Source organism: Stegodyphus dumicola, chromosome 7, assembly GCF_044657685.1.
Source record: "Stegodyphus dumicola isolate Sdum_Otavi_A_Nest chromosome 7, ASM4465768v1".
Taxonomy (NCBI): domain Eukaryota; kingdom Metazoa; phylum Arthropoda; class Arachnida; order Araneae; family Eresidae; genus Stegodyphus; species Stegodyphus dumicola.
In genome coordinates this window covers 38,883,120-38,900,338 of record NC_140774.1, presented here as the reverse complement: position 1 = coordinate 38,900,338, position 17,219 = coordinate 38,883,120, and the positions used below count along the sequence as shown (strand labels likewise).

General features: G+C 31.7%; 1 protein-coding gene across 2 annotated transcripts in view; it reads right to left on the bottom strand.

Annotated features, from left to right (window-relative positions):
- Nucleotides 1-17,219, bottom strand: part of Cap-D2 (CAP-D2 condensin subunit) — a 209,003-nt gene that overhangs the window by 69,502 nt on the left and 122,282 nt on the right. For both annotated transcript variants that reach the window (XM_085820101.1, XM_085820100.1), the window contains exons 7-9: nt 14,555-14,676; nt 14,318-14,441; nt 2,566-2,713 (exon numbers count right to left, since the gene is read on the bottom strand). In XM_085820101.1, coding sequence (XP_085676227.1) covers nt 2,566-2,713; nt 14,318-14,441; nt 14,555-14,676 — 394 coding nt within the window. The remainder of the gene's footprint in view (nt 1-2,565; nt 2,714-14,317; nt 14,442-14,554; nt 14,677-17,219) is intronic.

Sequence of the window (17,219 nt, the reverse complement as noted above, 5' to 3'; positions counted from 1 at the left end):
GGCTTTAAATCAAGATAAGAAAATAGAAAACTAATTTAATACTAAACTGACTTAGTTGAAGGTAGACACAATTACCTAACGTAATTAGTTGAAGCTAGACACAATTACCTAACATAATTAGTTGAAGCTAGACACAATTACCTAATGTAACGTCTAGTTGTTTCTTAATTAAATTAGCCTGCGATTATCAACAGACCTGTACAATACGGCCGAGTGTAGTTGGCTTAATACTGAAGTAGCCTGATGACAAACATGTACCACTAAGGACTTCTAAGCTCTCCTACTGAATTAAGCTGAACCTTCCATTAACACTCTTTCTACCTCATCTACATGCAACACAATATTAAAAACTCTTTCTGGTAGGGAGTTGTAAGTGGAAAGCAAGAATTTAAAGGAAAGGTTTTCAAAATTAAAAATAATTGTTATAAAATCAAAATAAACTTTACACATTTATTATTTTGTTTAAATTTTAGAATCAAAATATTGAAAAATTACAAAAATGAAAGGAAAATACAGTCTTAAACATGATAAAATTAAACAAAATATTTAATTTTAATGTTATTTTTTAAAAAAATTAATACATTATTGTTATTTAAATGATATCATAACATTATTATATTTGATAAAACATTATTGAAATTTGCAATCATTAAGTCATATTTTTTGTACATAAACTGGCCTTAAAATTGGCAAAATATTGATAGTCAAAATTTGTAGCTAACATACACATAAAAAAAGCTTTCATATTTTACATTATGCCCAGACGGACTTTTTTTAACCTTTTGTGTGTTACCTTTATTTACTGAATGTTCTTTGCACTTAACCCTCTGAGTGTTATGACCGACTTTATCCGGTCATCATAAATTTTGCTACTTGCCATATATTAGCTTATAATTAAAGATATTTTGCTTTCTTACTTTCTTTAATAATGTAAATATCATCTTAATGAATGTAAGTTTATGGAAATACAGACTAAAATAAGTAATTATACAAATTCAATTAATAAATGCTATTTAAATACCGGTCTTCATGACGGATCTAAAATCCTGCACCACTCAGACGGTTAAACCATAAAATTCATTTCAACAGCAATATCATAACATAATTTTAAAGCTCTTATCTTTAGAATATAGAGCATATCTTTAGAATTTCCGATACACAGTGTTGCGTGCTGGAGATATAAATTACCCCCTCCTGCAGTTGCTGGCTTTGAATTGAGTTTGTTAATCAAAAATCCATTAAAGAGTTACAAAATATGAAATCGATAATAAAACAAATTTCAAATTCCAAATTCGGGGTTTCAGAATTCATATTCAGTGGAAGATTACGCTATTCAAAATTTGATGGCTCCAGATACTGTTGTTTTATCCCAATGCGAGAAACATATATACATTTATGCAGATTCATCATTATTTAATTTCTTTAATTATATCACAAGGTAGTATATGCGGTGGTAGCAATATGAAAAGTGAACCAACATTTAGAGTTTTCAACACAAAATGCCAAAACAAAATTAATAGCCCTTCTGGGATAACGCCCTTTGGGGTAATTAAAAAAAAACTTGTTTTTTCCATAATAAAAAGAATGATTTCAAATGAAAACACAAATATCTATCAAGATTAGGTCTTTAAATATACAGCAGAATTAATAAAAAGAATTTCACGCATAAGGATCGTAATACAGGTGAATTTCACAAAAATTATAGAAAATTCTCAAAAACCGATAGATATGCTTATAGATACAAAAATCAATAAAACTACCCATATAAGTAACTATAACTATCCACATAAGCAGATTGTTTCATTTCTGGGAACTGAACACAGAAAAAAAGAATCTGCATTTAGTTAGCTTACCTACTAGACAGATAATTTAAAATAATTTTTATATATTATTCAAAAATGAAGGTAATCGAAAGTAGTTATTAAAAAATAAATATAAGAAGATAAATATAAGAAATAAAATATAAAATATAAGAAACTTTTCCAAAGGCATTCATGAAACAATCCAGGTTACACATTCACTGCTTTTTTTAATTGTTATAATAATGTCAGTGAAAATATATTACGTTAAGATAATAAGCTTTCCAACAAATAAAACTCTTGCTTTACACTTTAATCAGTGCAGATTAACTTATTCAAGATTAACACATAAAAGTGTTTTAATATATGCTAGTGAAGTGGAACTTATTATTTTTTAAAAAAACAATACTTGTTATACCTTAGCAATAACTTAACAGATTAAAAAATATTTGGCTTATATATAGCACAAACTGCTTTGCCATTAATGTTTATTTGTTGAATATAGTAAGCCAATGTATTTGTCATAGCTGCCTAAATTAATTTAATAACTTTTTAAAAAAGATATGTGCAGTACTATACTTTTTTACAATATTTAAACTAATGAAAAATAAATAAATAAAAACTCATAAATAAATTAACAACTTCATTATATATTTTTTTTTTAATCTAGAAAGAGGAAGTCATTTGAATATCCAAAATCTAAGTAATTAGAAATTTACAATATATAAATCTTTATGCAGATTACAACTCTGAATCAACAATTTACCTCCCATTCAAGAAGTTGCAGCAGGGAACCTATGACATTTATGACATTCTCAGGGCATTCTTCAGCTACTGAAACTAAAAAGTGAGATAAGGAATGGGCTGCTGTAAGGTTCTGAGAAAAAAGTTTTCCATCAAGCAATGCTGTTTCTCTAGGGAAAGGAAGGGGGGAAATTTTTTTTAATAGTTTATGAAAAATTACATTGAAATAAAAGGAAATACACTATATACATAAGTATGGTTTTTTAAATAAGAAAATACATATGTAAGAGCATAATTTTATTTTTAACTGTTAAAATAAACAGAAATTTTTGTTTCTTTCAGTCTTAAAATTATGTTTTCATATAATACAAATTTCATTCCTAACATGACTACATTAAAAATCCTAAAAATTATACTTTTATTAAAATACAAATTTTACAAAATTATTCACACTCACACACTTACTCCTAGGATATAAATTAATAATTCAGGATAAATGATTAAGTTTTGAAGCAAAGAGCATTAAATTAATATTTATAAAAAAATAGCATTTCACTCATGAATGTAATAATAAAGAAAATATATTGAATAATTAGGTATTATCAGTATTAGTAACTGAAGATTAAGAGCAATTAATCTATGCAAAGTTTATCAGACTACATAGAAATGCTGCCTCAAAATAATATCAAAGTTTATTTGGTTCTGGGGAAGGATAATAAAAACTAAGTTATGCTACTTCGTTATATATTGAAAATAAATGTAGTTAAGTGAAATAACAGCTTTTTATTAAAACAAAAGAAAATTCAAAAACTATATTTTTGAATTAAAATTTTATTTCTGTATTTTGTTGAAGAATACTCATCAGATAAGTGAACCTCGATACAATTAAGTATTTTTGTATATTTTTATATAACTGATTACATTACTGTGACATTTTAATAGAAGAAAACTCTTTTATAAGTGGCACAAAAGCTACTATTTTGTTTCTACCCTTTAACTTAAATAGAATAAATTTCTCATAAAGCAGATATTTATATGAAAAATTTAAATATTCTTTATAACAATGCTTTATTTAATTTCCACAGCTATCAAATTAAAGATATCTTAAATTTGATAGCTATGGACAAAGCTGTGGTCCTCAATTTCCTTTCAAGAAAAGCTCTCCAAGGAGGGAAGCATTGTAGGTTTCCTAATTCAAAAGAATTCAGTTACAAAATACATTTATTATTTTACACACATGTACATTGTTGACCGACATCTTTTTTGTGAGCTCACGCAAAAGTGATTAAACTTTTAAAAGAGTTATGTTAAAAAGAATTTTTGAAAAAATTTTAAAATTTTTATTTTGTACAATGATGATGGTATAATGTCTTCAGTGATGAGATGGTGAAATCTTCAATGAGTCTGACCACCCAGTTGGTAAATGCCGAACTGGTAAGTGCCTGATCATTGAAGAAAAAAATTTCCAAAATAAAAATAATGGTATCTCGTATAAAAAATGCATATGCAGAGCAGTACAGCATTATAAACACAAGATCCACATTAAAATCTACACAAAATGATTAGGAAGTTAAACCTGAACCTAAATTTAATTTACTTTCTATTTAGGTGGCAAAAAAATATAGAAAATGTGCCAATGTATAAGCAAATACAAAAGCAGAGGAGTGGGTGTAAAAATAAATTTCTTAACACTAAATTACCAATACAAAATTATACACTCTTCTTGTGTAGGAACATGAAAAACCCAGATGAAAGTTTCTTTTGACAAGCAGGAGATGAATACAAACAGTTTATGCCTACTGCAACTATCAGTGACCTTTTGAAGTAGTGAAAAATTATTACCAAGTGATGACCAAGGTCTAGATCAGGGATGATGAAAACTTTTTTCAGCTATTGTGTCAGTTAAATTACAGTTTATTATTTCTAATGTGCCACTTATTATCTTCTTTTTAAAAATTAACTTTAAAGCCCTGCTTTGATTTCAAACTATTGAATCATAATTTGTAACTATATTTCTTGTTTAGTTATCAACTTACATCAAAGGTAAATTGAATAAATAGTATTTAAAAAATATTTTAGTTGAATATTAAGATAATGTAAAATATCTTAAAGCAGACACCCTTTATTGTCAGCAAAAAAATAAAATAAAGGTAATTAACTTTAGATGTTTTTAATTTTTATAGTATGAAAAATTAGATGTACCAATACAATCAAAATATGTTATTAATTGCTTTATTTTTTCACTTAAAAATGGTGTCCTCTTTAAGATGCTTCACTTAATATACTTATCAAAATACATTCATTTGATAGTATACATAAATAACTACATGCATTTAATCCCATTTAGTGTTATATCTGTTGCTAAACCTTATTTATATTTGGGTCATAATATGTTGTCTTTAATACACAACAGACATAAGCACACACAAGATTCACTTAACCTTTTGAGGACGGGATGGCCGTTATAATGGCCATGTCTTTTCCCCCCATTTTCCAGGCTGAAAAGTGAGGTGAAATGTCAAATTTGATGTCCCTGGGGTTTTAACCACTTATCTCTTTGAAAGGTCTTTGTGCTAAGGATCCGTTTTTCCCAATTTTTCCCTTTTTGTTCTTGTAGCTACACAGCTACAGAATTCGCGATAACTGTGTCTGTAAATTGTATACAGAGCTTTGCGTTGCTTTGGAATATTGCATATTTTTGTAAGTTTTCTAGGATTTTGATTTTTCTCGCAACATGCCGAAAAGGAAAAGAGAGCTGACTGAAGAAGAAATATGAAAGCTTCTTCAAGAGCTTGATGAAGAAAACTACTGAGATAGTGAATCCGATTGCGAGCTGGACGTAGAAAATGGATCTGATAGTGAACATGAGGATGTGGAAGGAATTTCATATTTATTAACAGATTTGGTAAATTACGGTGATGAACAAACTGATAACGTGGACAAAATCTCTCTTGATTCAAAATTTGAATGGCTTAAACTAAAACCTGACGACAAGGTACTTGTTTTGAATTTTATTGGAAGAAACAATATAAAAGGCCTTGCTTCTCAAGCTACAAAAAAAATTGAATTTTCAAAAATCTTTTCCGGCAAAATATTATTGAAAAAACTGTCAAAGAAACAAATCGTTATGCGGAACAAATACTAAGGAAAAATTCCAGTTTTAACCCTGAATTAAAAAGAGAAAAACATACAGTTACATGGAAAGATGTTAATGGAAATGAATTGCTAAATTTTTTGGTGCTGATATTGGTGATGGGGCATATTCGAAAAGACAAGATAAAAGATTACTGGTCGCCGGACAAAATGCTTGAAACCTCCTTTTTTAAATAAAACTATGCATAGAGATAGATTCCTGCAAATTCTTCGTTTTCTGCGTTTTGAAGATAACATGTCACCACCAGACAGAAACAATCCTAATTATGATCGATTTGGGAAAATAAGGGATATATTTGAGAAACAATTTCAAGGAAGTATATGAGCCCTCCAAAGAACTGGCTGTAGATGAAGTAATCGTTCTTTTTAAGGGAAGACTAATTTTTAAACAATATATTCCTAAAAAGCATAAGCATTTTGGAATTAAAATTTATAAGCTTGGGGTCTGCAATGGTTACACATACGACATGAAAGTATACCTAGGATGAGATTCCTAAGAGTCAAACAATGGGAAGTGTGCCTCTTATAACACAGTAATAGCGTTAGCAAAAAGTGTAAAAGGCAAAGGACATAAACTTTTTATGGATAATTTCTTTTCTTCACCGGATTTATTTCATGAATTGCTGCATAAATATAAAATAAACAGTTGTGGTACAATTCGCAGCAATCGGAAAATTATCTGAAACTGAATGCTGGCATCCGAATCCAGAAAGGGCAAATTAAAATAAAATTTTCATCAGGAATGACTGCAGCTTGTTGGAAAAACAAGAGAGAAGTATTTATGTTCAACAATATGCACACTCCCATTGCAGCCTACAATGAAACAGGAAAACCCGAAATTGTATCAACCTACATAAAAAATATGGGATACGTTGACTTGAGTGACCGAATGGCAAATAGTTATACATTCGGAAGGAAAATTTTAAAATGGACAAAGAAAATTTTTTACTAACTCGATCTCGCAGTTTTAAACTTTGTGTAAAATGAAAATTTTAGACTTATCTTTGGCAAATTTTAGAAAAAATCTTATAAAGCAACTCCTCAATGATTCAGAACCTTCAGTCAGCTCTGCTCGTGTTTCAGATACAATTCCATTGATAGGCCACTGGCCCATTCAAAACAAAACTCCACGAATATGTGCTGCTTGTCAGAGAAGTGGAATAAGGAAGTGGTCAACGTATGCTTGCGAAAAATGCGATGTAGGGCTCTGTGTTACTTGCTTCAAAAATTTCCACGAAAGCAAAAGAGAATATTTCTTTTTAACATACTTATAAAAATTACGGTTATATCAACCTGAAATTAATTTTTTAATTCTGTAATAAACTGCTCAATATCTCTTTCCTATTTTCCTATCTTTAAAAAATAACCAATGGGTCCTCCACAAGATCCAAAATCATAAAAAAAGAAACTAAATACATTTTCAAATACTCATGGTGGAACGTATATACAAATATAACGTACATATATAATTGAATATATATATAATTAAATATATCTATATCTTTATATATACATGCATAAATCCACACGCAAGCACATATATATAAATGCATATGTGTGCCTGTGTGTGTACATGTACATATATACTTTATTCCCATTCAAGGGTATGCATGCTTTCTGCTTTATGTATATACCTGTTTTTATACCATATTATATAAGTGCAGACATACTTACTACATGGATATGTAGGTATCCCTTCCCATAAACAAAAATAAATTCCCACGTACCTGTATACAAGTACAAGAAGTTTTTTTTCTTACATTCTTATCAGTTCATTTTTAACAGATTTTTCTGTCTTTATTTCCATATGTGACCTTCACATACGGAAGTTTACTGTGATGGCACTGTTGTACAAACAAATCACATGAGCATAAATATAAACTTTGTATCAAAGAAACAAAAATAGCTTTATAATTTCAGTCTGACAACTGGAAATCGTAAATATACTAAAACTAGTAAATCAGTTTGAAAGCTTTTGCCTTCATAGAAGAGAGTAATTTCTTCATTGTGTTTCTCCCAGGAGCTCATTTCTAGCCATTCGATGACACATTACTGACTGATGGCATATTTTAAAAGCTACCTTTGTATCAGTGTCTCGATTTCACTGTCAAATAATTTTGAAGTAAGACGTTCAGAATGAATTAGAGTAGCATTTGCAAAATGTTACTGTCCATTGAACTACGACAATACAAACAGGATGTAAAAGCTGTCATATAATATAAAAATCACTGTTCTAAGACAACAGATGTGAATTTCCCTCTGAATTTCTGAACCTTGACCTTTTAACGGATTGAATGCCTTTGCCATTCAATAGACACATATCTCAGCAACTACCTCAAGGACAAATATCTGAGGCCATATCTTGGCCACTCAGTTATAAAATAGTTTTGATAATAGAACATAATGACTGAGGTGTTAGTGAAACCAATGAATTAGTTGCCAAATTTTCGATAGAAAAGGGAAAAAATGGTCAAGTCAACTTTGTCAGTATAGGTTTCACTTGACTTGAAAATGAAGTTTTTTGAGTAACTCACTAATATATCACAGAATTTAAATTGCACCATATAAAATATGCCACCATGGTTGATGTCAAAGCTGCTACAAAGACAGTCTGGAGTTGAAACGAACTGGTTTAAACAGTAGAGGAAATAGAAAAATCCACATGCGATGATGATTTCAAACAAAAGAGAATTTTGCTGACTAGGCATCTGAAATTATCTGGAAATTTCTCTTAATGTACTAAATTATGTAGCATAATATAGAATAACATAATGCAGTATTGAAGACAACAACTAATTATCGTGTAACTTTTGCACCACTGTTTTTGCAGACACTATGTATAACAAACAATTTTTCCTTCAATCCTTTCACTAAAAATTTACTTTAATTTTGATACCGTAGTGAACACGCTCCCTTAGTGAGCTGGGGAATTTAGTATAAAAAGACTAATGGAATTTACTTGTAAATGTGGTGTTTTGAATTATGGGTTTGCATACCAAATAATTTGATATTTTTAATGACTTGAATTTATTCTATTATTAATACTTGAAATATACCACTTACTAATTTTCAATAAATAATATAAAATGGTTACATGATTAAATAATCCTTTTTTTCCAATTTTTAAAACTAAAACATATTATTCTGAAAAACAGTTCTCGAGCTTCTGTTTTATTCTGCAGATATTTTGGAAAAGAACTGAATGTAAATTAGGAACACTCAAGTAACTGCACATTGCAATACTAACAATCTACAACAAAATAAAGCAATTTTTAATTAAACGAGATATATTCTAATTTGCTGAAAGTTTCCTTCTTAATACAGTCGTTAATTCGGACACCCATAATCTGGAATGATCTATGATCCGGACCTCAAAGCTAAAAACTTTCTTCGCATATGCCGCGTTGATACATGAGCATAGACGCTTACGTGTGCATGTAAGACCTTTACGACTGCGCATATGCGTGTGCGCAAGTGCAGAATACGTTTTCGCATGCGCGTTTTATGTATAACGGACGGTATAAGCTAAAATTATCTAATTATCTATTTCAGTTAATGTTGATGATTGCGTTGTTCCTTAATCTTCGAATTGGATCCGGGTTATTATTTTTTGCATACTGTAAGAGCAATTTTATAAAAGTAAACTTGAACTTTCGATTATGTCAAATAGAATTTCCGATGCTGGAGCTGCCAAAGAATATACAAAACGAAAGTATGTTTCGATGTCCATCAAACAAAAAGTGGAATTGCTGCAAAAAATGGATAAAGACATGAAGAAGGTGACAGAGAGGTTAGTGAAAACGAAAAAATTTCGATTGACAAGTTAGTCAGTATTCTCGGCACAGCAATTACGGGACTTGAACAGCGAAACTTTGTAACTGAACAAGAAATTATGTCTGTTTATAGAATTAAAGAGAAAGTATTATCACATAAAACGAAGCAACTTAAACAATTTACATTGAAAGAAATGTTTAATAAAGTAAACAACTAAATATTAAGCCTTTTTTTTTTTTTTTTTTTTTTTTTTTTTTTTTTGTAAATTTTGATACCCTTTACATCATAATTGTTCTTTATTTCATAAATTACGGTTTCATATTTTTAATTTTAGAATTTCTGCATGCCATCTTACGAGATTTAAACTGATGACCTATAATCCGGAAAAATCGATAATCCGGAATCGCGGAAGTCCCGACGAGTCCGGATTAACGACTTTTGACTGTAGTACGCTATCAAGCAGATTTTTAACAACTATGTAAAATAAAATTTTATTACACCTATAGAGCATAATTTTAACAGTCCCACTGAACTTTAATTTTTAATCAGTTCTATATAGCGTTTATTTTCTAATTATTCCTTGTATAGAAGAAAGTTGAAAGATATAGCTATAGTTAATGATATATACCAAACCAAATTAAAAATTATAAGGAAATTTAACAGTGAAAAAAAAGACCGAGATGAAGACTAGATAATTTAAAATTGTCCATGAAATAATCAAATAGTTGAAATAATTTTGTGACACTAATATAAAGATACAACAGAAACAATTACTGTAAGCACTTTCTAAAGACACATAATTTTGTAGTGTAATTTAAAATTCAAGCAAATTTTTTGTTAATGCATTATAATATAAAAATTACATTTTCTTCAATGGAAGTTTATACATTTTCATCGGCGCAACGCCCAGTAGTCTCATTTTGGAACGATTGCAGTATGAAATTTTCCCTCAATAACGAAAAGCATCTTGAAGTCTGGTCACTTATCTCTACATTTCCCTTCCTTTTGTGCCATAAACGCACCCCTCTGAGAATCCATTAAACTACATACAAGGATCTTTGTTGCAAAAAGGAGGTGATTTCTTAAAGGGGGAAAGCATTCGGTTCAAGATTCCCCACTCTTTCAAGGCTTTTACTGCTACCAAGGCCCCAGCCTCAAAAGGTTAAATCTCAACTATGGCAGTTTCTTACAGTTGTTTTTTATAGAGTTCACTGATGAAAACACTTGCTTACAAGTGTATGAGGGCACAAACATTGCAAGCAATGCTACTGAAAATTTTTTCATCACCAAAAACTTTTCTGGGGGTTGTTCTATTGTTCAAGGATTAAGTCTATGACTTCTGTATGCAATATTTAGAATTTGCACACTCCATTTCTTCTAATGCTTCACCAAGTTTGACAGATTTATTCACCAATGTAGAGTTTTCTTGAAATTCTGTCAATTCCACTTCCAAACTGTCAATAGCCAATTGGGGGGGGGGAAATCATTTTAAGAAAATTTATTTTAGCAAAGTAGGTCTTGAAATAAACAGCACAGTTTTCTCCAAATTCCCAAACTGAGTAAATCTTGCTGATACCAGTTCCTTTGAATTTTCTAAAAGGACCAGATAGCTCTTAAATATAATTTTTCTGCCTTCGGAAGCTAATTTGTCAGCAAAATTTGATGTTAATTCTAAGTTTCTTTTAAGTGAAGGGAAATATTTAAACTTCTTTCTCTATATATCTTCAAATATGTCAAGTTTGCGTTCTAAGGATCTTATGATCTCAAGCAATCTATTTGCAGTTAATCTTCTTCCTTGCAATTCCTTATTAATGTCATTATATACTACTATAAAGTTGTTGAAAAACAACCAAACACAGCCAAATAGGATCCACGAATTCTGGAAATTATTGCTTCTTTTCACTGTGAAGAACTTTCCCATGATTCAACCAGCAAAAGTTATTGCACATAAGAAGTCCCCACATTGAGATTCTACTTCCTGTAACAACTTTGAGAACTATTCAGAGCACATGCCAATATGAAGTTCACAGTTTTAGTTATAATAGACAGAACATTTTGAAATGACTTCATACTAGCTTTTGCACATAGTGCTTGTTGGTGCAAAATTCAATGAAATTGCGCAGTGGGTATTAAACTTCTTCAGACAGAAATTTTACAAACCCATTATGTGTTTCTACCATAATCAGTGGCTACAGACACAATTTTCTTTAAGTCAAATAACATTTTTACCACAAGTTTTTGCTTTATTTCACTCATTATATCTTTACCTATGAATGTGGTTGGTAAATTCAGCAATGCAATTAATTCCTCTCTCATTACACTTCTGCAAGCAAACTGAACAAAAACAGCTAAACTTGCTCACAAAATCATATCCATCCTTTCATCATCTTTCAAGACATATCGAAAACATCTCGGTACTATCTAAATCAGATTTTATTTGCTTTGAAATATTTTCCACCACTTTTTTTTTTTTTTTTTTTTTTTTTATCCTATCATTTACAGTATTCTTGCTAGCAGGGAATTCTTTCATTTTATTGATTTATTGTTTCTTGGAAGAACCTTCAAGTAATTTATCGGATGTGATTAAGAAAGCCATCTTCAGAAAATTTTCCCATGCTGTGCTATGCAGTGAAAAGTTCGCTTCAGTGGTATTACTTTTTGGCTTAAAAGAAGACACAAAATAACTTGTTTATTTTGCGTGATGCTTCACTTTTTATGCAATGAACTTTCTTCTTTCTTCATTTTACACAGAGCAAAGCAACACAGAACTTTTTTTTTATTACTCCTTAATTTGTTGTCCATTATTCTTAAAAAAAATTGGCCACTATCCTTGTTAAATTCCTGTTTTCTTGAAAGCATATTTGACACATTCACTTTCAGAACCACATAAAACAAAGAAAGGGGGAAAATTAATCCGTAGAACACAAAATATAAGCTACACACAGGAATTAAAATTCTTTAACTCAAGTGAACTTGAAAACTGTCTGTAGCTTGGAAATATGGCACCAGATCTGCATTTCTAAGCTGTTATTTTTGTGCGATTCCTTGCACTGGCATCAGAGGGAGGAAGGGTAAATAAACACTACCCCCCTCTGAACATTCTGCATATGGAATGCCCTCTTTTGAGCAGAACTGCTCAACCAAATACATGAACAAGAGTAATTAATTTTTTTCCTCCATTGCATCACTTATTTGTGTATGCCTTTAAAAAGGGAAATGAAAGAAAAAAAGGTTTATTGTAGTAACCAATTCCACCACCTTAACAGGAAAGTTAATTACATCTTCGTACTTAATAGGATAGTCATGATTAAATATTTAGTGTAGTTATAAATAGAGGCTTAATCTCTGCTTCCCTTCCTTTAAAGAACCAGAAGTTTCACACTCTCAAATTCTTTCTCACATCGACACAAAGCACTGAATCTACATAAAAATGTTTGATTTTCAAAATTATTCTTTGTTCCCTTGGCACAAGTGTGACAACCACTGCTCTAATGTAAAGATTTTATGTGATGTTTATTTAAAAATTTTGTTTTAGTATGCGATAGAAGTCTTTCATCTTGGCACTTTTTCAGAAAATCAAATTGCCTGAATCAATAAAGTACTCATAGGTACTATACTTAATAAAGTGCTATAGTACTCATAGGTCCTCTCATTCACAAAAAAATCATTTCGTTACCTCTATAAACATCATTTTTGTTGCATACCACCTTCGTATTTAAATATAAGAAATCAAAACTACCTCATAATTTGCAATTAAGTTTGAGTTCTTTCTTTAGAACTCATTCCACTCATATACTTCCCCAAGAAAAAGTCGGTCTTCTATACAGGAACTTCCATGGAGGAGGGGGGAACACTAGTTACCCTTCCATCCTGGAAAATGTCATAATGGGAGCTAACTTTGCGCTCATTTCTGAATCCGCCTTTGAGGGCCGCTAGTCTTGGAGATGTTTTCTCCCCTTGAAATGTTGGTTTTAGCGAATGTAAGTGAATAAAGGTAATTTAATATGTACCCATCCCATACCACCAAAATCCCTGTTGTGAGCAATGGGTTTGCCATCCCTGTTCTAGATCATTGCCAAGCGATAGCATCCCAATCAAGCTGAAGTGAACACAGAGAGATATCTGCTCAGTAACATGCAACATTTCAAGACTATGGAAGGAATTGAAGAAGAAAAAAGAAAAATCTGCACATGGCATGTAAAAATTTGGACCTCCCCAAAACCAAATGCAGATTCACTACAAGTTCACAGATAAATGAGTCTTTCCAAATGTAAAGAGAAACTGGGAATATTCATACTAAATACAGATGAGAAGCTATAAGATTGTATATATACAGAGCATATGTAAATAATTTTTCTGCATTGATGCTGTTTTTTATATTCTCAGAAATGTTAGACTGATATCAAGAATGGATTAAAATTATCCCATAGTAACTTATGAGAATCAGAATTACACATTATGAACATTGTCCTGGAATGCAATGTGTTTGTTACAAGGGACACCACTATAAATCAATTTAATATCTCATCACTTACAACTATTGAAGTAAATTCTAAAACTGGCATTTAAGAAAAAATAATACAAAATGCACTTCTTTAATAAAAGTGACTGATTTCTTTACTAACCTATTTTTAAGATGTGTGATATCACATTAGAGAACTTATTAATGATTTGTTAAAGGTATAACAAAAAATATAAGATACCAGGATAATACCAGAAAACTTTGTCAATTAACAATACCAATTATGAATTAGAAAGATTAAAAATAAAATCACTTACAAGTATGAAAACAAGTATGAAATTACATTAACTTTATCATTTCCTTCTAAAAATCATCATAACTTTACCTGCATATATCTGAAATTAAGGTATCAATTGAATATTCTTTTGAAAAGTAAACAACTGCTTCAGCTAATACACTTGGTAAATGTTCAAAATCTTGAACTAACTGAAGAATCTTAATACTGTAACCTATAAGAAAATGTTTATATAATTAAGCAAGTGAGCAAATTATCATCAAAATAAATTAATGATGCAAATTAAATATATTTAATGTACTTATATAAATATTAAAAATTTAATACCTAAACCAGTCTTGTATTCAGTAAGTATAATACCCAAAAAACGAAATACTTCATTTCTCATTCCCTTGTCCTTTGTGATTTCAATATTTTCCAATAGTCTGAATACAGTATTTGTGATAAAACTGGAAAGGAGAAAATATAAATTTAATTCTCATTCACAACACAGTAAATTTTAACACAACATAATTATCCCTTTAGTTAGCAAAACCATACACACATACATATATATATACAGTGTGTATGTGTGTGTGTGTGTATATATATATATATATATATACACATACACACTGTTTCAAAAAAATATATGCCCCCAGAATGAACTGAGCCACAACTGTGAAATTTGGCAATAGTATAGTACTTTGAATAGGTAAACAAATGATCAAACACTGGAGCAAAAAAAAGCATTTTATTTAATAGTAACGGTATGAAGAATGTGAAAATTAGTAGGTTGTAAAAGCCTCCCTTGGCACCTCTGCAAGCCGATACTCAGTTGGGTATGGAGTTTATTAAGCTGTCATTGTCCCTCTGTGGTAGATAGTGCCACAAGTGGAGCAACTGGTTAGTAAGTTGGGATGTATTTGTACATGGCTGAATTTGCCTGCCCAATATGTTTAATAGGTGACAGGTCTGGAGACCTGGCAGGCCATTACCATATCGAAGACATTGTTGGGTTGCATGCGGCCGAGCGTTGTCCTGCGGAAAATCAGAACATAAATGACCTGCTAGCATAGGTAATATGATCAGCTGCAAAATGTCATCAATGTACCTTCAAACAGACAGGGTACTTCACAGTGTGACTAATGATGAATGGCTCTCCCAGCTGATAGCTCCCCAAACTGTCATACCCTGTGTTCTGGCTGTGTGCTGTTTGATAACAAATAGTACTGTTGCATTTTTCTTTTCTTCTGACACCAGTTCTTTCTTATATTAGACGTTATTTTCTTCTTTCACGTTCGTATGGGGTTCGTAGATTTGGAGTGAATAACGACAACACTTGATGAATGCTGGAACAATCAGCAACACAGCCTTCACGCTGTCAGGCAATAGCGGTGGAGATAGCTTCACTGAAAAGCACCAGAGTACAGCTCCCGACTCTGCTTGGTCGTTCTCGGAACTCCTCGTACTCTGGAGACTCTCCACTCTACAATTCACGATGCACTCAATGAAACACAGAGCACGGCTCCCGACTCTTCGGTTCAGTCATTCCCGGAGCTCAACACGCTTGACGATTCACACTAACCGCGATAAACTACGAGATTCTTTCGGTGCACTCAACGACCCACTCGGTACTTGCTGCCCAGCTGTCAACTTGATCCGCAGGGATTGACTCGATAGATGAGACACTATCTCGCACTCTATGCGAGGCACACACTCTCGCCCTCTCGACGAGGTAAACTGACTGCAGACCAGCAGGGTTTATATAGCTTTCGGCTTGTGTTCAAAAACATTCTGGGCTAAACCGGTAAGAATTCGTTCCAGAAGTTCTTCATCCGTCCATGGTATATCGCCAATTCTGTCGCCAAATGTGGCAACCCTGCCTTCCCTTGCCATTTTATGGAAACTCTAAAACTGCTTTGCGGGGAAGCCATCTTACCTCGCCTGTACATTTCGCAACACTACATTGAACCATTTACCTCACCATCTCCGGACACCTATGCGGCGGTTATCAGCTGTGAATAATTCATCATTAAAAATTACATTTCTCCAATTAGACACTGTCCAGCTTTAGTAAGATTGGCACCATGCAGTACAATACAGCGTATGGTGGAGTGTCAAAGGGAAGTGTCTTAAAGGATATCAATATCTGAGCTCAGGGTCATGTAGTCTTCTTCGAATTATATCCCTGGGAGTTGGCAAATGGCATTGAACCAATAATAGCATAACTGTTGGTGCGGACGTAACAGCTCTTCTAATTGCATGACTGTTTTGTGTGCCTCACTGTGTCTTCATTGAGCCACTGGTTCTAACAATGGACAATGACCATATTGCTTCGACCAATATGCAGGCCAATCTGCCTGTTCGATCAACTGGTCTCTTTTAATCCTATGATGTGACCCCTTTGAAAGCCTGGCATCTGCTCGTACTGCTATGAGTACATGGTAAAGGCACCCCTCATTATAATGTTGTACGTAGCATGGTTGTAAATGCTTGTCACTCATCACACCTGCCCTTTTACATTCTACCAGCTGCGCACTTCAGACACGCATTGTATCACTGCACAATGCTAAATGGTGCTGCAAATTTAATCATTTACACAACTCACCAAACCACATTTACATGCCACGTTCTGTAGTTGTGGCTCAGTTTTTTCCCGGGTACATATATTTTTTTGCAACACAGTATACATATGAATGTATGTTAAAGAATATTTTTTAAAATGCTCTTTCAGGAACAAATCTCTGGCCAGTTGGATGATTAATCATCATGTATTTCAGAACAGAAATATTTATATGAAAACATAAAATTTCATTAGCTTAGATGGAAATGCTGCCTTAACAAAATCCTTAAGGTGTACATAACTGTTTTGTTGTGCCTTTCAGAATGCAGGCATATAACAGATAAATAATAAATTATCCACAATTTTTTGTTAACACTGGATTTCAAATGCTCATAATATAAAATGGTTTCTTAGTTTTCACAGTAAAGTCATGCTGTATAAGAACAT